The 22,176-nt window shown below is 40.2% G+C and overlaps 1 protein-coding gene across 15 annotated transcripts in view; it reads left to right on the top strand.

The window, feature by feature from the left end:
* Positions 1–21,894, top strand: part of qkia (QKI, KH domain containing, RNA binding a) — a 100,875-nt gene extending 78,981 nt beyond the window's left edge. For 2 of the 15 annotated variants that reach the window (XM_078238111.1, XM_078238109.1), the window contains exons 5-9: positions 7,709–7,796; positions 10,851–11,129; positions 17,562–17,636; positions 19,424–19,536; positions 20,332–21,894. In XM_078238111.1, coding sequence (XP_078094237.1) covers positions 7,709–7,796; positions 10,851–11,129; positions 17,562–17,636; positions 19,424–19,536; positions 20,332–20,355 — 579 coding nt within the window. In that variant the 3' untranslated portion in view covers positions 20,356–21,894. Of the gene's footprint in view, positions 1–7,708; positions 7,797–10,826; positions 11,130–14,997; positions 17,637–19,423; positions 19,539–20,317 lie in introns of those variants that run through there. The other 13 variants (XM_078238107.1, XM_078238104.1, XM_078238110.1 and 10 more) reach the window with 8 other exon arrangements.
* The last annotated feature ends 282 nt before the right edge of the window (positions 21,895–22,176 follow it).

Here is a 22,176-nt window from a genome sequence, read left to right as displayed (position 1 = left end):
GTAGGGGGTTCAATCGAGTAGCATGGTCGGTGCAGGTTTGGAGGGCTGAATGGCCTGTTCCTGTGCTGTGCAAATTTTCTGTGTGGTTTTGATGTGCTACTCAGGTCCTTGCTATTCCCTTTTTACACACACATTCTTTCTACTCTTCCGTCTCCCTTAAATTTTGAAGCATTTTGACCTTTTACGTGGTCTCCATTCCTTGAGCTTTGGACACCCTTCAGTGCCTCTCCTCTGGCCTTACGGAGTAGGCTTGAAGGGCTGAATTTGTCTACTTGTGCGTGGGATTAATTTCTGCGTGAGCTAATGCTTGCAACCATGCACACTTGCAGCAGGCATTAGAGCATAGAACTGGAGAGTATATCACTGTTCTCTTTTACATAAGTGATTTGGAAATTGACTGCAGACTTAGCTTGAATTCCAATCGAGGATTGGGCTTTGGTTAAAGACTAAGCTTTTCACTACTGGATAATGGCTGCTGAATTCTGGATTCCAAAAGGCTTGTAACCTTCTCTTCGGTCTTTGGTCTCAGCTTGTGTACACAGCCATGAAAATCTATAATTCCGTTTCTCTCTTTAATATCGGATGATGCAACTTGTACTGTTGCAAATAAAATGATCATTAAGTGTTTTTTTTAAACAATGTTTAAACATTAGTGAACAGAATCTGAAAGATTCAAATATTAAAGCTATTTTTTTTTGCGTAGTTCTATGAATGACAACCAATGGGGACCTTCTTTCGAAACCCAATGATGAATTGATCACGTCTGAGCTTTCCTTGATGACCTATCTATTCAAAAAGAAGTAATAAAGATATGCTGTTTGAAGAAACTAGGAAGGAGATTGGTCTCCACTTTAACCATAAAAGATTGATTCTCCATCCTTGTCAGCCGTGTGTGTGTTAGGCTAAATGGGGCAATATAATAAATCATGATAGAGATGCAAGCCAGATTTAATTAGGGATTTTATTGCTTCCTTGTTGATTCAATCTCTGTGCACAACTAGGAAGTTTGCATTCTCTCCACATACGATGAGGGCATTCGCCCATTCTAAAAAGGAACCAGGAACGCTGGTGAATCTGCCTGGTAAGCACTGCATGTTATGTTTGTCAGGGACTCTATCCAAAGCATTGTTAGTAGTGCACAAGAAGAAAAATTGCAGCCAAGTTAATGTGCATTCAGAATCCAGTACTTCAGGTCATGTTTTTAGATTAGTTGCGTATCTTTTCCAGCGCTAGTCATCCTCTGCATTGACATTTCTCATCTATATACTGCCCCTCGGCAACATAATCCAACGGCACAGAATTAGTTTTCACAAGTATACTGATGCCCCAGCTCTACCTCCCCATCACTTTTGACTCTCCGTTGTTGCCAAAATCATCAGACTGCTTACGTGGCATCCTGTACTGGATGAGCAGAAATTTCTTCCAGTTTGATATTGGGAAGATGAAGCCTTTGTTTTCAGTCCACCGTTCCAAGCTTTGTTCCTTGGAAGTATTATGCTGAATCTTTTCAACTGAACCACGCAGGCTGAAAGTTGCAGACTTGATTCCCGCTCCATACTCCTGTTGTACCCCATGTACAAATTGACAATTTTGGGGAGAAGGGGTGAGAAACTCCTTGAATGCCAAAGATGCAAAGTTGTATTTGGGCTGTAAAATACTAAGATGCTTGACTAGTTCATCCCCTTATTAAAGGGTTGATCACCTCGAGGACCTAGAGTATTGGACTATGCTGCATAATTGGATGCGGGGGAGCTTCCTTGCAATAAAAACTAATTTTCAAGATTCACAGTGCTGAAAATACCAATAGACTGGTTTGGATTACTTTGAAACTTAATTGTTGTAGCAAAATTAATCTACAGTTTGACCTAGATATTGCAGAAGAATGCTGGAATTAAATTGAGTGCTGACTGAATTACTTGCGGCTATTCTGATTTGATGAGGGGTTTTGAGACTTGTACCTGGGAGAACTAAAAATAAATAGTGCAATGTGGTTCTTTAACCCCCAGTTACGAAGCAATTGTACTGTAATGCACCGTTCAGAGAAAGGCTAAGTGTTGAAATGAAACTAATAAAATAAACAAGTCTTTCTTCCCATCGTCTGTATCTATCAGTTTAGGGCCAGCATTCATTCATTAAGTCACCTTTGGCCTTGAACTGAATAGAGATGTTACCACAGATGGCCCAGATCTTCGAGCAGCAGCACTGATTGCTTGCTGCTGCGCTCTCAAATTCCCTGACTCTGTACTGTTGCACATTTCTACAGGGGGGTCTTCTAAGCCCAGCTTTTCCAGTGCAGCAATCCATCCAGGAACTCCCTTGAGAATGGAGTTGGGGGACACCCCTTTTTACAGAAATGGCTGCTATATGGTAAGTTCTTAAAGATCCAGTTTGAATATTTGTGAATGGGTGATTTGGATGGATCACTACCCAGGTAATGAACTAGGTTTTAATGTCTAACATTTCCTGTGTAATTATCCAGGTAGGTCAGACAGATCTGTTCAAAGTTTTCAACTCTTGATGTATTCAAGAGGCGGCTGGATATAGCACTTGGGGCAAATGGATCAAAAGTTATGGGTAAAAACTAGAATTAGGCTGTTGAGTTGGATGATCAGTCATGATTGTAATGAATGGCGGAGCAGGCTCGAAGGGCCAAATGGCCTCCTCCTGCTCCTATCTCCTATGTTTCTATGTAACTCTTTCATGGAGAACCCTGGGAACAGAGAAATTGCCCATTGGAAGTTGAAATTCCCACTTGGGGCTTTGTGTCAAAACTTCCACAAGGTCCTGATGCACGTCTTTGGTCTGGGTTGTGATGATTTGGAAACCGGAAGATTTGGTTTTCCTTTAGGATTACAATTACTTGATTTAATTTTGTAGCTTCACTTAAAATTAGTCCAGTAATTGACTTCACCTAAATCTCTGCTTCTCGCTCCTCCTTTAAGCTATTCAGCAGCTACCCCTCCACTCAAACTTAATATTTATTTGCGGCTTGATGCCGGACTTTGTCTATTTCTGTGAAGTGCCTTCAGATATCTTGAATGAGCTACATTAATGAAATGTGGTGTTGCTTCTGCAGTAGTACACTCAGCCCCCTGAGTGAGTGAGCACTGCACCTAGGCGGTCACTAGCTTGGCCTCGGGTTTGTGCGCTTTTTTTAAAGCAGTTATTGCTGTACATCAGTCTCTGAATTATAGTCTCCCAGTTTTGTATGTGCAAAGTGAGATTATAATTAGGCTGCTTCATTCATATCCCAACCGTTTCCCATCTCTCCTCTTTCCCATTTCCCCTCTCCTCTTCCACTTTATAGAATGCTTCATAGAATCCTTACAGTGCAGGAGGCCATTCAGCCCATCAAGCCTGCACCAACAGCAATCCCAGCCAGGTATTTTACACAGGGTGGTGGGGGCCTGGAATGCGCTGCTGAGCAAGGTGGTGGAGGCGGACACATTGGGAACGTTTAAGACTTATCTAGATAGCCACATGAACGGAGTGGGAATGGAGGGATACAAAAGAATGGTCTAGTTTGGACCAGGGAGCGGCGCGGGCTTGGAGGGCCGAAGGGCCTGTTCCTGTGCTGTATTGTTCTTTGTTCTTGGGTGCTAGCCCTGTAACCCCATATTTGCTGTTAATTCTGCCCCCGCCCGCCCCCAATTGAACCTGGCTCCCTGGCACTGAGGCAGCAGTGCTAGCTGCTGTGCCACTGTGCTTCCTCTCCCTCTTAATCTTTCTTCCCCTCTTTTCTCACCCACACTTAAACAGTACTTGGGAGCTGGTACCAATGCGAGTTGCTGTTTTCCAGAGAGAAGGAATGAACGGAGATGGTCGTTCTTGCTAAATGTTAGTGCTGCAGTTCAAGTTTCAGTACTGGTTGTTGGAAGCTGGAGAGGGAGTAAGTTTGGCACGTGATTCTGTGTTGTTAGTGGTGGTTTTATTGGTGGTTAATTGCTTTTGAATGTTTGCCTGTAACACATGCAAGCTAAATTTGTAATCTTTTATGATCCCATGAATTGTAATGGGCAGAGTAATGTTAGATGTTTCCTTCAGCCAGTATGAAAATATGTTCCATTGTTGCATAAACAATTTGTGTTGCAATGTAGCCTTTGCAATACATTATGCTTTTTGAATCCTTAATTGAAAACAAAGGAGTGGCAAAACATTCATTTGCTTAGTTGGTCTAAATATTTAGTTCAGGCTTCCACAGAGATTCGGTTGGAATGATAAGAGTTTTTCATTTTCCTTTCTACCTTACGGGATATAATATGAACATTTAGGAGGTGGGGTGTGGTAATGGCAAGAGGTGATCTGTGTATTCTGCTTGGATGTTTGCAAATCTCAATATTCAGGAAATTCTTTTTCTTGTCCATGGGATGTGAGTATCACTGGCAAGGCATCATTTGATGCCCTTGAAGGTGCTGGTGACTTGCCTTTTGAACCACAGCAGACAGCGTGGCATATCTTACAGTATTAAGGGGGAATTCAAGAATTTTAACCCAGTGACAATGGAGGAATAGCAACATAATTCCAAGTCATGATGGTGTGCGGCTTGAGGGGAATTTGCAGATAATGCTGCTCCCATGTACCTTTGTCCTTTGTGATGTTGGTCATGCATTGGTAGGTGATGTCAAATGAGCCTTGGCCTGTTGCTGCAATGCATCTTGTAGAGACCTGCTAGTTATCAGAGCTTGGTGGTCTTTATGGCTTGACTGGCTCACTTTTGCATGCAGTGTAGGATTTGAAACTTGGGTCCCAGGCTTGCGGGACTGCTGCCAGGGATGAGGGACTTCAGTTATGTGGAGAAACCAGAAACAGATATATTTGCGAGTGGTGCTCCAAATTGTAGCCTATTTGAGAGTAAATGAAAAAACTGTATCCTGTGGCAGAAGGATTGGTAATTGGAGGACACATTTTTAGGTGATTGGCTAAAGAATTGATGGCAGCATGAAGTTTGTTTTAATAGATCAGTTGTCTGGATTACACTACCTGAAAGGGTGGTGGAAATCGACTTGGGTGAGGGGGGAATTGGAAAACTACTTGAAGGGAGCCATTTACAGGCCAACGGGGAAAGAGCAAGGGAATGGGATTAACTGGAAAACTCGATGGGGGGTGGCATGGCTTCTCGTCTATGTCATGCCCTTTCTGAATTGCATCATCCCTATAGTGGCCTTACCTGACATCAATTGTGCAGACTTGAACACACTAACCCAGTGTTGTGTAATTTTTAACAGCTGGTCCATTTGGAAACCTGTTCTACATCACTAATATGTCTTGTACAGTGTTATAATTGTGGGCTCAAAGTGTCCTGGGCACTCGCTGATCACATTTCTTTCTTTTTCCTGTGAGCTCTTGAGAACTTTTAATTTTGCGCTCATTGGTTGAACCAGCCAATAAAACTGTCTTGTACCATTTGAATGGTGCAGCTGACTTCGCTGTCATACATACTGTGAATGTTCAGTGACGACTTGGAGTATTTAAGGTAGGTTTAGTGTCTTTTTATGGGAGAAGACGCCAGATGTTTTGGTTGGAACAGCTGTTATATTTTACCCATCTGTCTTAATCTGCTCTATCAGAAGAATGGACAGTGTTAACTGTGGTAAATGCACATTGCAAATGTTGACTGCAGTTCCTGCGATTCTTCTGTATATTGTAAGCCCAAGATCTGCATATTTGTGCACATGTATGTTTATGTCGTCCTCTGTAACCAAGGATGCATTCTATGAAAGGAATGCATAATCCAGAACAAAATATTGATGAAACCAGGGCCAAACACCAATCTTATAACGTCCTTCATGTGAATATATTCTAATTAAATGTATTGGCTATTGAGTTCTAGTATGTTTGCCTTTGAGGGAAGGAGGATGAGTACAGGCGAGAGCTTGCTTTGTAGAAAATTTGTCCATCACTTCCAGTTTACAGCACAGCTGCCACAAGTTAGCAAAATGCAGTATAGAGGCTGAATGGCATCCATTTCCCTGGAGTCTATTTAACTTTATAACCTGCAAATTTATCAAGTAGTGTAAAGCAGTGCCACTTGTCTATGCACAGCATCTGAACCGTGGGCTTTCTTTCGAAGATTAGCTGGCCTTGTCTCCAGGCAGAAGCAGCAGTAATTCATCTCTGACTGCCACCGTTGCCTGGATGAGACGCATGCTGCATATGTGAGATTGTCTGCGACATGTAGGCAAACCTGATTTTATTTTAAGCTGATGGAGCCTCCGAACGCATCAGAGAATAGAAAAGAGAATTTTGACCCTTGGGAGTATATTAAAGGCTGAGTTAGTTGGATTTTTGATCAACCAAGTCTAGGGTGATTTTTGGGGGGGGGTAGACGCAATCAGATCAACCATGATCATGGCAGACCAGGCTCGAGGATCCAAATGGCCAACTTGTGCTCCCAATTCCTATGCTCTTGTGGGACAGGTGGCAAGCTCCAACTCCGACTGTTGGATATTCATTTTTCAAGTTACTGTCTGCAAGTTGCAATTCAGTCAGCATTATAAACGGCAGCACTCTTGTCTGGTTTGAAATCTAAAACCTTACTAATTTCATAATGCAGTGGACCAGTGAAATACAGTTTCCCCCTCCTGGCCATCCACATTTTAGTCTTTTTTCATGGCTGCAATTGGGAAGTAGGAGAAGAGTTGGTCTAATACTCAAAATCAGATGAGTTCAAGTCGGCTTTTGTTTCTCTTCTGGGAACAATTCCTTTGGGGAGGGACTTGGAAAGCATTGAAGTCTTGGGTTGTACATTTTCATTTCCTGAAGTGTTAACCAATCCTTTTAACTTGAAGCTGCCAGGAGATGAGTAACGCCCAGCTCGGGTCCAGAACTTGTAATTGCATTTGTTTCCTGTTTTGCTTCCTCTGGAAGCCCATCCAAATGGCTACCTGGGTTCCTCTACCCCTCAAAAGCTAGCATTTCTTCCCCTCCACAGTGCGGTATGATTTTGGTTTATTTCTGATTCTACTGACTATAGAAATTTTCTGGGATCATACATAGCATTTTTAAAAATTGCTTGCCTCACATCGATGGGAGCGATTATACTAAGCATTTTGCTCTTGCTGCCTCAGAATGAAACCCATCGGTGAGGGGGATAGTGGGGGAAAAAAATCAAATCTGAAGTTTCTGAAGACTTGATGTTTGCAATGAACCTTTTTTAAACAAAACAAATTACCCCTACAGGTGATGGGCAAGTCCGTATAAATGTAAATAGTTTGCAGTCTGGGGTCTGGTCCCTGTCAACCTTGCCTATTCTACTGGTTTTCCCACCCTGTCGGTGTTCTTTGTAATATAACCATTGAGTCCTTTGTATTGGTTTCTGCAAACTTAATTGAAATTTCCTGGTGCGGTTGAATTTTACATTCCCGGTTAAATGTTTTCCACTTTTTGCATAACATTTCTCTCTTCCTCCAATCCATCTGGATCCTTCTATCCTCTTACTAGTAGTAGGAAATACTGTTGAAAATTGTCTCAATGTTTGCATGCACCCACAGTATTGTAATTCATTTTGCTGGCCAACTTTATGAAACCTTTGAATACATTTGAGCTCCAAGATCCTAATTTGGAATAAAGACCAGGTTTCTGATGCAGTTTCTTGCCAATCATTGACACCACAACCATGGAGTTGATGGTAATGCATGTTACTTGACTAGGAACAGCATTAAAAATAACCCTTCAATTGTATAATTAACAATGGTGGTTGTTCTTGCAGGCAGAGGGTGAAGACAATTTGAAGAAGATGCAACTAATGGAATTAGCTATTCTTAATGGTACCTACAGAGATGCCAATATCAAAGCACGTAAGGAAACTGCATTTATTTGTAATTGTTTTTAATATGATGCACTTAATAGCTCAGGATACTAGGTGATGCAGTGGGTTGCAATATATTCATCTGTCAACATCAGGAGCTTGCACTTGCATAGTGCCGTAACATCAAATGCTCCACAAGAGGGACACAGCCACTTAAGGGATGTTAAAACAGATGCCCAAAAGCTTGGTAAAAATTTTAAAGAGCATCCTGAAGGAGTGAGGAAGAGGTATGGGGAGGGAAATCCAAAGCTTGGGGCCCACACACCTGAAATGGGTGATTTTTAAAATTGGGTGCTCAAAGAGCCAGAATTGGAGGAATGCAGAGATTTGGAAGTGGAGGAATTGGAAAACCATGATTTTAGAATTGTGTTGCTTAACAAGGAGCCAGTGTAGACCAGTGAATAGAGGAGATGGATGAACTTACTGTGCATTATCAGCTGGGAGGGCGGCTAGGAGTGTTGGAATAATCAAGTCTAGAAGTAACAGTCTCAGCTCCCAAAATCTTCATGACTAAGATGGTGTCTACATAATCAGCAGCTCATCCCCAGGTTGCATGTGACAACTCTGATTTCTCTGTTCCAGAGGGGGAGGGTTGGAACCATTGACTGGATGCAAATCTAGACTGATAGGAAAGAAAGTTTCCTCTTGTGTGAAGTAATAAGTACTCAATCCCTGCACTTCCCAGTTGGGCTCCAGTTATCCTGGTGGGATGACTGCCGTACATTGAAAACCCTTAACTGTGCATGTGAGGTGTCAACAGCTCTCATCATAGAATCCCTACAGTGCAGAAGGAGGCCATTCAGCCCATCGAGTCTGCACCGACCACAATCCCACCCAGACCCTATCCCCATTACCCCATGTATTTACCACAGCTAGTCGCCCTGACATTGGCAATTTAGCATGACCAATCCACCTAACCCACACATCTTTGGACTGTGGGAGGAACCCAGGAATCAAACCCGGATCCCTGGTGCTGTGAGGCAGCAGTGCTAACCAGGCTACGTCACCTTGTCTGGCAGTAAATGTTGACTTGCAGCAAGTAGTGCTGGGACATTACACTTCCAAACAATTGGAGTGCATGTGAGCCACTGCTAGGTGTCTTAAACTTGTAACTTTTCAAGTATCTTTGGAGTTGCTGTCTATATGGGCTATATTCCTTCAGTGTTCTGCCTGTTTAGCTATAAACTTCATGCTTTCAAGAGAAAAGGTGGGGTGAGGTGGGTGGGTGTAACTGAAAGCTGCTGTAGCTATGCATCCATTTTTAATTTAGAAGATATGCTGACAATTTTCTAATGAAAATGATAATGAACTTGGCATCTTTAACTTTCATATAGTTTGAATAAGATTACCGGTATGTACTGTATATAAAAGCATTCTATAATTACAGGATGGCAACAAACTGGCTTGTTTAAAATTGTTCATGTCTCAAAATTCTGAAACTTTTTTTGGATAAGCACCAGAGGAACTGGATGATTTGGACTATTGAGGATTTTATTTGATTAACACCTTTCAAATGCATGCTAAACTTAATTGAGAGAGACCAGTTTTGTTGGCACCCTAAATATTTAATGTGTTGTAATCAGTTTTGATTTCGGTTTAATCTTTGAACTGTGAAGGGATAGATAAGAATTTTCTTCTGAGTGGAGTATTGTCTTAATTCAATTTTGTTTAACCCTCTAAGATATCTTTTCTTGTCTTAAATAATCAGTTTTCTGAGCAATAACTTCATGGGTTTTTCTTCCAAAATATTCACTTGCATGGTTGGTGTGCATAAGTATGTAGCTGTGCATACTGAATACATGGATGAGGTGATGCCAATTGATGTTTTTGACCGTACAAGAATTTGGCTGGTACAACTGGAATATCAAAAGTGTAGTCTATCTGGCTATTCCTCCACTTTTGAGGGATGGTTCAGAATTAATTCTTTAGTTAAAAGTGACGGAAATTGGTTAATTACAATATTTGATTCTACCTGCCACAGCCTACACTGGTGAAATGTAGCAGCAGTATGTCAGACAAACTTACTGGTTACACAATCCAATCACATGGGCTCTTGTACTAAAAGCCAAATACTGCCCATACAGGAAATCTGAAATAAAAGCAGAGCATCCTGAAAATATTCATTGGCTCGGGCAGCATGTGGGGTGAGAGAAACAAAGTTTTAAAACTTTTTCAAGTCTCGTGATGGTAACTCTTGTTTTTCTCTCTCCACATGTGCTGCCTAATCTGCTGAATATTTCCAGATTATATTTCAGCGTTGCTCTAATGCTAGACTTAAATTTCTGTTGGGAAACTTGGCTGTGAACAAGTGGCATCACCTCGCATGTACGCAACATAACTGCGTTTTTGGTCAGATTTTGTATAAATTTTGCACTTATTTGAATGCAGCTGAAAATAAGAATTCAATACTGCAGAATATAAAAATGCTGGTGCCACTGTCTGTACTGAGAATAATTGGGGCATGTAGCTATGTTCATTTTACAGTTTATCTGAGATCTGTGCATTATAACATTTGAAACTCAAGAATGGGATCAATTCAACAAAAGAAATCCATTTTAAGAATTGAGTGACGTATATCTAGCAGTGATGCGCATGTGCTTTTGATTGAAAAATCTGAAGGAAATTTACACATTGCCTTCATATTTTTCCCTTTCAACGTTATGGGTAGATGCTATTTTAAAAATGATAAGCAAGGGAGTTAGGTACACACTTGATCTCAGATGACTGGTGTTAAATGTTGCTTATATGGCTTATTTGAACTACAGATTCGTTTACTTGTGAGATTTGCTGTCTATATCACTAGTTTGCACTGTCTGTTTTCTTTTTTTTAAAATTGCTTGATGAATATTGGGAATGGGAAATCGGCTTGCAATGGGGCTGCTTGTGTTGGGTACATGTGATCATTGCATGGACTAATTTCCTGTTTTCCTTCCCTATCATACTTTTTCTTTAATTCTTTCCCTCCTGTTTCCTGCTCACCATCCTTTCCCCTCCTCTCAATCCCCGTTGCTTACTGCAGCTACCCTTGCCTTTTCTTTTGCAGCAACGTCACAGGGTCCACGACTGATAACTGGACCAGCTGCACCCATGCTTCCACCAGCTGCCTTGCGTGCCTCTACGCCAGCTGGTCCTGCCATAATGAATATAATTAGGCCAATTCAGACAACTGCAGTTATGCCTAATGGAACCCCTCATCCAACTGCCTTAGTACCATCTTCGCCAGAAGCTGGTATAATCTATACAACACCCTACGACTATCCATATGCTCTGGCACCAGCTGCGTCGCTATTGGAATATCCAATGGAGCCAAGTGGGGTTCTAGGTAAGTAAAGTCATAAGTAAGATTTTAAGTGTTAACATTATTTTAGAATTTGTGGTTTGGGATCTTAAAATGAATAAAAATATTTAACTTGAAATTTTGCAGCTTAGTCCCCCTTTTAAAAGATTGCAGTACATTTCATGCTGAGGCGTGCAAGCAGGTTCAGGTAGCCAGATAGCAATGAAAATTATTACCATTAACTCGGTCACAATTTGTCCATTGTCACAAATATGATTCTAAGTGCTTTCACTCTGGTTAATATCACTTAAGTTATTTAGCGACTGCAAATCCCTGAAGCCAAGTGATCGCCATCCCATTTGCTGAACTTGAGGTGATTAGTCTGCCAATTAAGTCTCCTCCAGTAATGTGCAGCACTGTTTGCCTTTCCACATAAGCATAAGGGGTTTGTGCAGAGCCACAGGGGTGGAGCTTGGCTACAGAGAGGCCTTGGCTGGTCCTGGACCTGTTCAGCAAGGACTACACTTTGTGGTAGCTCAAAGCCTGCCATTCCACAGAGTGGATTTGTCACAAGGAAATTGTCAGTGACTTCCCATTCCTTGACCCCAAAGGATGTCTGCCAGTGGATCTTGCACAGGAAGATTACTCCTATGAGCTGCAGGATGGAAAGCGGGCGGTGGGGCAGTTGAACAGGTCATCGTTGAGTGATAGGTGAGGTGCAGCACAGATGGTTTCAACCAGCTTATGGGTTTTTGCCAGGCAGGATGTGTGGGGGAGTATGTTTGTGTGGACAGGAAGCCAGGTGAGGGGTGTTGAGCAGAGGATTCCAGTTAACGATGCACATTTGATTGAGTGTCAGCAAGATGTGTGTGCGTGTGATGACCTTTTCCAGACAGGTGCACAGTATTCAGGACCTCAGCTCTTGCCTTATTACTCTGCAACTGAGTATTTTGGCAGCAGTACCCCATCCCAATTCTGAAAGTTTTTTGTTAGGTTGTCTGTTACTGGTTTTGACCTTTGCTGCTGTTTCCTTCAGATGTTTCCTGAAGGACAAAGTCCTGCTTGGAGTTGTTCCCAAGTATGAGGTTGGGATCATGTTAGTCACAGCCTTCCATGTAGAATGTAATTCTTTTTTGGCATTGACAAAGTGGGTCTCACCAGTTCACGGGCTCCCAAGAAGCGTGCCCTTTTTGCAATCGTGGGAGTGTGTGGACCATGTCTACGTTAATTGTTATAGACTGCACCCCCTTTTTAGTTATCTCAAGCCTTTTATTGATGTTTTGTTTGCACTTCAGTCCCATGCTCCTGATCTACGGACACGGAAAGGCGGCAGATTTCCTCGTAAACCTGGGCCTGGCCAAACTTGCCATAAACTGGTCCAAACAGCAGGCGACCGAGGGGGTCGTCTGACCCGACTGTCTGCCCCTCTACATTTCCGGCCGGGTGTCCCTGGGGAAGGAGCATGCTGTGGCCGAGGGCACTGTTGAAGCCTTCCATGCCTGTTGGGCACCGCAGGGGTGTATTATCGACCCTGTAATCACGTTTTAGTTTAAGTTTCCTTTCTACTTTGTCTTTTGTTTTGGGTGGCTGGCTCCCTTTTTTTTTGAGGGGGCTGCCCCTTTTAATTTGTCCCTCAGTTAATTTGATTTAGTTTAATTGTTTTGTTAAAAAGATTGACACTGGGTCTGGTATTTATTGGATAGGGCTTTAGAGGGGTTCAATGTGAGACTGTGTATCTCAATGAATTGGCATTCATGTCTCCCCCCCCCCCCCCCTCCCCCCCCCCCCCCAGGTACAATGGGGAAGCTAATGATCCTACCAGCAGACTGAATTCCAAGACAGACAGAATTAAAGCACTCCAAAAGAGCTTCCAGTGGAATCTCTGTTCCCTCCAGATATATTGTTCTACTTGTCAATTAAAATTAACTGACCTTTTAATTGGTTATTTATCAAATCACTTATGATTCCATTTGATACATTCAGTGAGTGGAATAACTAATTTCTTTAAAACCGATATGTTGGAGAGAACTTCCTACTGCAAGGCAATCTAGTAGTTGCAAGGAGTTATTCGTGGTGGTGGGTGCAGCAGTGAAATAGGAAGCCAAGAGTGATGTGGTTTATGAAACAATGCCCTTTTCTTTTTGATAAAATCTTTTAAAAAGCTGAAGACAAACTATAAAATATTTTAAAATACTAATTTTACTATGCTTGGGCAGATTCCCCATAGAAATTAGTTCATTTTGTGCCGTAATAGTGACTGGGAACGTAAAGAAAATCAAGATATGGTTTGCAGCATTTGGATATGAAAATGGCAGTCTTGACTGTGAAACTGCAAGCTATATCCCTTCGGGCAAAAAGTGAGGCAGCGGAGAGGAAATGTGTAATTTATGAAATTTTGTTTGTTTATTCATGAGGTGTGGGCATCATTGGAAAGGCCAGCATTTCTTGCCAATTCCTTTACAACTGAAGGGCTTCCCAGGCCATTTCAGAATGCTGGCAAAAGTCAACTAGGTTGTAGCCAGTCTGAATTCACACGTTGGCCAGACTGGCTAAAAGCAGCTGGTTTCCTTCCTTAAAAGACATTTGTAAACCCGATGGGTTTTAACAGAAATTTTGTAGTTTCATGGTCACTGTTACTGATTTTAGCATTAATTCTAGATTTTATTTAATGGTAGTTAAATTCCCAGCTGCAATGGTGGGATTTAAATTCTTCATAGAATCATAGAGTCCCTACAGAGCAGAAGGAGGCCTTTCGACCCATTGAGCCTGCGCCAACGACCATCCCACCCATGCCCTATCCCTGTAACTACAAGTACTTACCCTGCTAGTTTCCCTGACACTTAAGAGGCAATTTATCATGGCCAGTCAACCTAACCTGCACATCTTTGGATTGTGGGAGGAAGCTGGAGCACCCAGAGGAAACCCACGCAGACACCGGGAGTTCGTGCAAACTGCACACAGTCAACCGAGGCCGGAATTGAACCTGGGTCCCTGATGGCAGTGCTAACCACTGTGCCACCGTCTCTCCTCAAGCCTCTGGATTGCTAGTCCAGTGATATGATATAATCTGCCATACCCACAATGCCAGCTCATTATGAAAACATTCTATTTGCTCAGTAGTAGATTTGGGTATTTGAAGACCTTTGCTTGAGAAAGTGGTGCTTGTTATTTCAGCCAATGTTATTAAAACCTATCTCACTTTGCACATTTTCTAACTATTTGTTCAACATGGGACTGCATCCCGTTGCTTAATAAAGTGAGAACACAATTTTAAAATTCTGATCTAACTTTGCCAAAATGTTAAATTACTCACTTTATAGGGACAGGAAATTCCATTTCTCGAGCCTGCCCGGCCAATCAGTTGGATCAGATTCCAGATGCAACTTCCAAACCCACCCTCTGTACCATCTAGAAGGACAAGAGTAGCAAATGCATGGGAATGTCACCACCTGCAAGGTCACCTGCAAGGTCCCCTCCAAGCCACACTCCATCCTGACTTGGAACTATATCACCATTCCTTCACTGTCACTGGGTCAAATCCTGGAACTCCCTTTCATAACAGCACTGTGTGTGTTGCTACATTGCATGGACTGCAGTGGTTGAAGAAGGAGGCTTAACGCCACCTTTTCTCAGACAGTTGGGGGCAGGCAGTAAATGCTGGCCTAGCCAGCGAGACCCATACCCTATAAATGAATAATAAAAACATTGCCCAACGCTCCCAGTTCAGCAAGAGTACAGCCAGACTGTTTGAGTGTAGGTAAAGGGGTTTGCAAGACTTACTTGTAATCGGAAGTTCATAAATGTTCCTTGTGCAACTTTTAAGACAAACCGATGACTGTTGTGCAATGTCAATTTCAGATGCTTCTGAGTTAAAATGTTTAACTGTCTTATCTTGCTGATTGTTTGTTCTTAGGTATGGCTTTTCCAACAAAAGGCTAAGAATGCATGGGACATGTGTCTGAATCCTCAGGAAAAATAACTTCCTCAGAAGAAGTGAAGAGTCTGACCAAGCACATTGAAACACGAGCAGTATAGCCATGCTTATTTTGGGTACAGGGTGTTCAGTATTTGGCAGGCTTTACCACATCATACAATATTTCCTAAGACTTAAGGACACGGGCAGTGGTTTAAAGTACCTAAAGCACTTTTTTTTTTGTTGAGACAAGTGTTTCCTTGTAGCGATGTTGAAAAGTGGATACACTGAAGACCTGATTGGAAGAATGCCATATCACATATCCTATCAAACTACTTGGAGCAGCAAGGAGATATGTACGGTGATAAATCAAACAATACCAGAATTAAAGGGGTTTGTTTGTCAGCTTTCCCACAAAGGATATTAGATTTCAAGAGTGATAAATAACTTAGAAACTTTTAAAAATCTATATCAATGAAAAATTGCAAGAAATATGTCAGGAACTGGGTGATGCAATGGATTAGGACACCTTATTTGTTCTTGTCTGGGGTTAACTCCAACCCAAATTGAAAAAGCACAAGTCTCTATTCTTTTTATATTGCAATGTCTTTAAGTGTGCACAATTTCTGTCTAATTTTCCAGTGGATCTCTGTTCACTATGTAAAAGTGCTGATAATTGGGAAATAAATGGGCATAGTTAAGGATTTTATGTTTGAGTTAAGACCAGCTTTGAGGGAATTCTGAATTGCATCTGGGTTGTTATTTGCTTAACGCATCATGCAAATAAGGCATTGCCTTTTAAAAAGATGCAGCTTCAGTGATTTGAAGGTCAGGTGAAGACTAATATTGGAATTCAAAATTTTTTTTGATTGACCAAACCTAGAGTTTTTTCCCTGAAATAGTGAGTTGGTGCTTTGATCTCAGTAGGAGCATTAATCTGTAAGCATTGGTAAATTAACCCATAACCTGCTAACTGAAGAGAAGTTATAATTTGCGAACAAATGCTGTGGCTAGGGCTTTAAGGGTTAATCATTACAATGGAACCTCTTGTCTTTGTGAATTGGATCCAGATTGGGTGAAGCTTAAAAGAAACGCTTTAATTAATGTCTTGAAGAAAACTCCGCTGCAAAATCTGGAAACGCTGATTCTGACCTCCTTTCCTGTTGGTACCATAAAACAGCAAGTGTTTGAGTTAGTCAAGTTTGTTTCTTTCATTACCTGATAGAGCAAGAGGTATTGGAATCTGATCTTTGTAGCACACATGCACACTAACCACTGATCAACCCTTGTAACACACTGACACTTGCCAAACTGGCACTCATGATCCAAATCTGCAGTGTTTCAATCTCTGCTTGGTGCAAGGCTCATTTATTTTTGTACTCTTTATTTTTTACTAACTGCTTATCAATGGATGCTGATGGGTTTTTTACTGTGGTTCCAGATCTCTCTTCCGCACTAAAGTTACATGTGTAAACTGATGCCCACAGTTTTTCTTGAACATTTACTGGTGCTAACTTAATTAACAACATAGCACAAGAGTATAATTAAGTAGATAACTTATTTGTGTGGTGCTGTTTACCTAACCTCACAAAACTTATAACAAGGCCCACAGTAATCTGTAGGTTTTGCAGAGGATATGGAGCTCATTCTTTCGACATGTTGAAATTGGTTATGCAGAATCTTTCCTTGTTAAGTATCAGCTATATTTATGTTACATGTGATCATTTGTACCAGAATAACAGGCATTTTAGTGAGTTCATATATTTCAATGCTATAAAGCAGCAAAGCCGTCTTCTGAATATAGCTTTCCTTCCTTTGCCATCTGGGATTTAGTAAAAGACTTTTCCTAGATGCTATTGAAACAAAATCCTGTAATTATTTCATTTGACTACATGGTGTATTTTAATCACAGTTTACAGTAATCCTATCAACTTGTGTCCAGTTTTAAGATTTAAAATTTTAAGAATAGAATGAATTAAAGAGAAGCTTAGAGCTCACATGTGGATAGTTAGGAAATTACTGTTGATTCTAGGAAAAAAGGTGGCATTGTAAAACTGTCCATAAACAATTGCAACTAAAAGCAGATAAAATGGACTCTGCAGATTTTTCAGTCAGCTTTTGCGTACTGGAATATTCCAATTGAAGCTGCATTTGAGTAATTTACTTGGATAAAAAGGCGATGCAACAAATAATGCAGAACATCTTTCGGGGTGTTTGCAGATTGACAACAAACAACCTATATCCCTAAATGCTTAAGTGGTGCTGCTTTTGGCCAGATTGGTTAAATGTATGTGAGACTGTAAATACTTGCCTGATATGTAGCTCCTGTATGCAATATCCATTGAAATGAGACCCTTTTACAGCCCCAGCGCACAGTACTTAAGAGATAAGCAGTTAGTAAAGCATTGTTGTCTGGCAAGATTACCTAAATTTACTTTTGCGTAACTTTTTCCAAGTCGTTGTGCTGTTATTGTTGAAATGTGTACTACTTCACCAATTTTTCAGTTCCTCTTTTTTTTAGAAAAATATTCTAACTCTTTTTGGACTTGTTGCAATTTAACTAGGTGCGATGGCAACTAAAGTTCGGAGGCATGATTCGCGTGTCCATCCTTACCAAAGGGTTGTGACCGCAGACAGAGGTTAGTTTAGTTTTGTAGCCAAAATGGCATTTATTCTGATCAATATTCAAACCGTGACTTTCAAGAGCAGGAAGTACTTGGTTTAATGGATTGGGGATCATGAAATGACCAACTGTGACGCCAAAACTGATTTATTCCAGTCGGCAATAAAGAACACTACAAATTTTAAAAACAATTTTTTTTACATTCCTGAATGATGCAATGTAAGCAGTAAATGAGAAGTTGGAAATAAAGAAAATCAGTTTTGTTTGCACTGAATATAATTCACCATTTAAGGTTAATCCATCCTCCCATCTGTGACTTTGCAAAAAAAAATAGTTGGATCATATTAGAAGTATATATACTTGTGCAAGGCAGGGTTAGTGGCTGAGATTTTGGGTTTTTTTTAATCAGGGGAGCTCAAAGTTATGAAACTACTAAAATGTCCACATTTCCTTATTAATCACTTTTCTAATAAATGCTTCAAGCAACCAAGGTGACCTTTTCTTAACATTTGCAAGGCAATGTCAATCTGAGAGCGAGAATGATTTTATAATGGCTGGTTCCAAATTGGTTAGTTGCATTTTGAGTTTAGGACAGTGGTGAAGGCTGGTAACCAATAATTTATATTTGAAATACTTTATTGAAAGCTTTTGTGACCGTAATAGTTTCTTCGTGTTACAGTTTAAGTTTAGAGCCTAGGATAGAAGCTCTTACAGCTGGAATCATTTATAAGTAACTGTCTGGATAAAATTCAACCCTCTTATATGAAGTGGAAATGGGTTTACAGTTAACCTTGGTACCTGAGGATTTACTGTAGGTGTGCTACATATATTCAAGGGCTATATCTACTCTGGTAAAACTGTTAAAATTTGCACTGAGTTTGTATTTCTTTTTTGTTATTTGCAAAACATGTTTTGCTCCTGATTTTAGTCTTAATAAAATATTGGTTGTCTAGCTTTCCTGTGTTGGAATTTTTACCCTGGTAACTACTGTTATTGGAATTTTAATCTTTTTTTTTGTCCAGTGAGGTTTTGCTTTCCTGTGGAGTTTTTTGTGATATTTAATGGTGCTTTTTATCTTCCATGTGAAAATAAAAGGCAACCTGCTCCAAGTAGCACTAGCTAGGTAACGTACTCAAGTTTGTGTGGGGAAGGTGTTTAAAATATTGAATGTATATTTTAGTTCCACCTTTTTCATAAATCTGAAATGTTACGTGTGTGTATATAATGTGCAACCGTGTGTACCTGCGAAATTGTAGCCTCTTCTCTGCCTACCCCCCACTCTGGTTCCAAAATGTGGCTTCTTTATAAGAATCTTAAGAGTGTGCAATGCTATAAACGTTCTGATTTAACTGTACTCCAGTTCAATGCCATTTATATTGTCCAAACACTCTTGTAATATGAAGTGAAACTGCAAGCAGTTATTTGGAACTGATGCAGCAATTTTTGTATAGATTTTTTTGTGCAAGTATTCATTTTCAGGCTTGAAATGCCCATTTATAGTTGGTTCCTGCCACCATTCTGTGAAGTAGCTGGTTAACATTGTATTTTTTTTACATGAAATGTGGCAACAATGCCTTTTTTTTTTTAAAGCTGTATAATTTGAAGTGAATCTTTGAGGACAAAATAGTTTCCAAAAGAAATAAAAGTAAATTTTCACCCAGGCTTAAAAAAAATAACTTTTACCCTTGCATTTTTTTTTTTGCTGTTGTTAAATACTAATGTTTAATAGCAGTCAACTCAACCATCTTTGGAAAGCATTTTGAATTCTTTTGCTGTCTCTTCTTCCCACAATTTTTTTTATAGACCTTCAGGGCTGGATGAATCCAATGGTCCTAGGTCCTGGACCCTACAAAAATCTGGCAGGACCACAATTCAAATTGTACGAGACCAAAGGATCACCATCTCAACAGTACCCAGTATGTAAAGTTACAGGCTTCTAGTTATTAACCAAAAATGAACACATGAACTCATTAGAATTTTGATCTGAAATAATGTTTTGCGCCCCACGAAAGCTGTCACATGCTTGAGGAAGACAAAAGTTTAACAGGATTCTGCGGAATAAGTACAAAAACAAAAGCAGAGAGTTTTTGGCTGTTTAGAACCCTCAACTTGTGTCTCTCTGAGAAGAGGCACTGGTTTTTTTTGAGTCTCTTGATCTTCCCAGCTATTTCTGATACTGGGAAAGAAGGATCTTGTGCCTTGGGCAAGGATGTGGCAGCAGTCCATGGTGGGCGGTAGGCAAAAGCCTTTGGTGCAAGGTCAGGAGTAAATGTGGCATGATGTATCTAAAAAGGCAGTATGGCCTATTTTAATGTGTATTTTGTCCGTTTTAGAATTTCCTTCTATTTATGTATTTAATTACTTGCTCTGTATTTTAGGGAACTAGGATTGTAAGTAATAGACCACTGCTCTAAATTTGTTTGATTTTGGGCAAATATATTGTACAAAAATTCTTCCAGCCTTGAACTTTATGACTGCTACTAACCATTAATTAGTCTTAATATATTCCTGTTACTTTGTTAGAAGTTTGACCATGTTTTCATGCTCAAATCATGATACTTTTACTCATGATTGACTACATGTTTCAGATCTTTGTCAATAAAAATAGTTTTTATTAGTTATATGGTTAGTTTTCATGTCATCAGTCTTCACTAGCTGACACTAATATCTTTTTTCTATCTTTTTGTTTTCTTATGTTCCTAACTACCCAGCTGCCACAGGCAACTAACCCATGACCTTTGACCTCTGAACTCTTCACCCAATGATGACCTGACCATGCCTGCCTGCTGATCAGTTAACTGGTTATCGCCTATGCTTGCCTGTCTTCAATGCAGCGAGCTGTGGCACTGTCTGTTCGTCTCGTTACCTAACAACGTTTATAAAAACAAAGCTCCAGCCACGGCTTTTCTGGTTGGGTGAATGTGTGGTACCAGAACCTGCACTGAATAATACTAAAGCAATAAGTCCAGTTCATCCCTCACCACTGTTTCTCAGTGATCATCTCTTAAAGATTCTCCCTAAAGAATGGTAAGAAAGGTCTCTTAACAGCACTGGCAAGGGATTGAGCGCTGTACAGGCAGTTGCCACGGACAAATGTGATGGAGATCTGATGTAATTTGTTGTAGTTACAAAGTCTTTGAACGCATTTGATTCATTATGGATGGACCTTCGGTCAGGTATATTGGGGAAGAGTTCGACACTGACAGTACTAAGTAATATTGACCTCTACAATTAAGGACAAAGAATTGAAATATCTCATGTACAGTACCTTAGTCTTTTTGCCAAACACTTTTTTTTAAGGCCACTTCTGACTTTTTTGAATCACACCAGAATAAAGATGCCATTTAGTATTGTAAGCTACTAAACAAAGTTTCTAGGTTATTGAAGCTGTTGAGAGAAGCATAATGAAACTAAGATAAATGATCAAAATTAATTAATTCAACCATTAGATCAGTCAACAACGTGAAGGGATAGTTTCTCCTGTTTAGATTTTTATTTTGTAGCCTTACAACCTCCATCTTCTGCCAGATTGATTAAAATAATCTTCTGTGTGAAGCTCTCCACTTTGATGTTCTGTTTAATGACCAGCAAACCTTCAGTTAAACCTTTCCCTGTTTGACCCCCCCCCCCAAAAGGAGTGTTGATATTCAAATCTATTCTAGATTTACATTTGACACACACTTTTATCTAAACCGTGACATCCTACTGCCAGTATTACCAGCTCACCTAGACAATCCAATGTCAGAAAACCCTCAAAATGTAGCTGCTGGGAAGCAGAATACCTTTTTTCATTTGTTAAAGCATCTAGTGTCGGTAATTACTGTTCTGCGCATTAGATGAAAGCTGCCTGGCAAGTTTATTTCCCCCAACTTATTTACCATCTTTGTTTGCTTAGTTTGAGCTTTCTACATTTATCCAATGTATTAGTTTTGTATTTTGAGCTCAGCTTGATTTAAGTACAGCCAATAACATTCTTAATTGTTCACGTATACCTTGACACTGAGGTGCATTCATAATGTGTCACATTTCTGGATGCAAAAAAAAAACTCTTTCTAATTCTCTCCGTAAATAGACACTTCTTTAAGAAGGATGTGAAAGCCATGCTTGCCTATTCTATTTGCTATATACATGTTATTAAAGTGTAGATAAGTACAGTGCATTTAAACCACAGAGGAAAACTAGATACTTTTACAGGGTGCTGGTGAAGAAATATATATTTTTGACAATTTAGCTTTTTATACTTACTTGCAGTAACAAAATACAAAAAAAAATTTTTTTAAAAAGTAAAGTAATGGAAGTGATACTGGATGGTTGTAAACAAAACTGAAGACCAAAACAGTGTATCTAGCGTTTTGCAGGGTTGTGGGTGAGAAGAGCGTTAAGAAAGCAAAATAGTGCCTTATATCTGCCTGGTCAGTTTGTAAGTGTCTAACATACATTGTTTGACTTAAATCTGATGCATGCCAGTCCATCATTGGAGAGGAGGGAAGCAGTCTTTATTGGCAAAAAAAAAGTATTCAAAAAGATGATAGAACAGTATGAGGACAGTTGTGTGA

This window comes from Mustelus asterias, chromosome 21 (genome assembly GCF_964213995.1).
Source record: "Mustelus asterias chromosome 21, sMusAst1.hap1.1, whole genome shotgun sequence".
NCBI lineage: Eukaryota > Metazoa > Chordata > Chondrichthyes > Carcharhiniformes > Triakidae > Mustelus > Mustelus asterias.
This window is presented reverse-complemented; position numbering and strand designations above follow the sequence as displayed.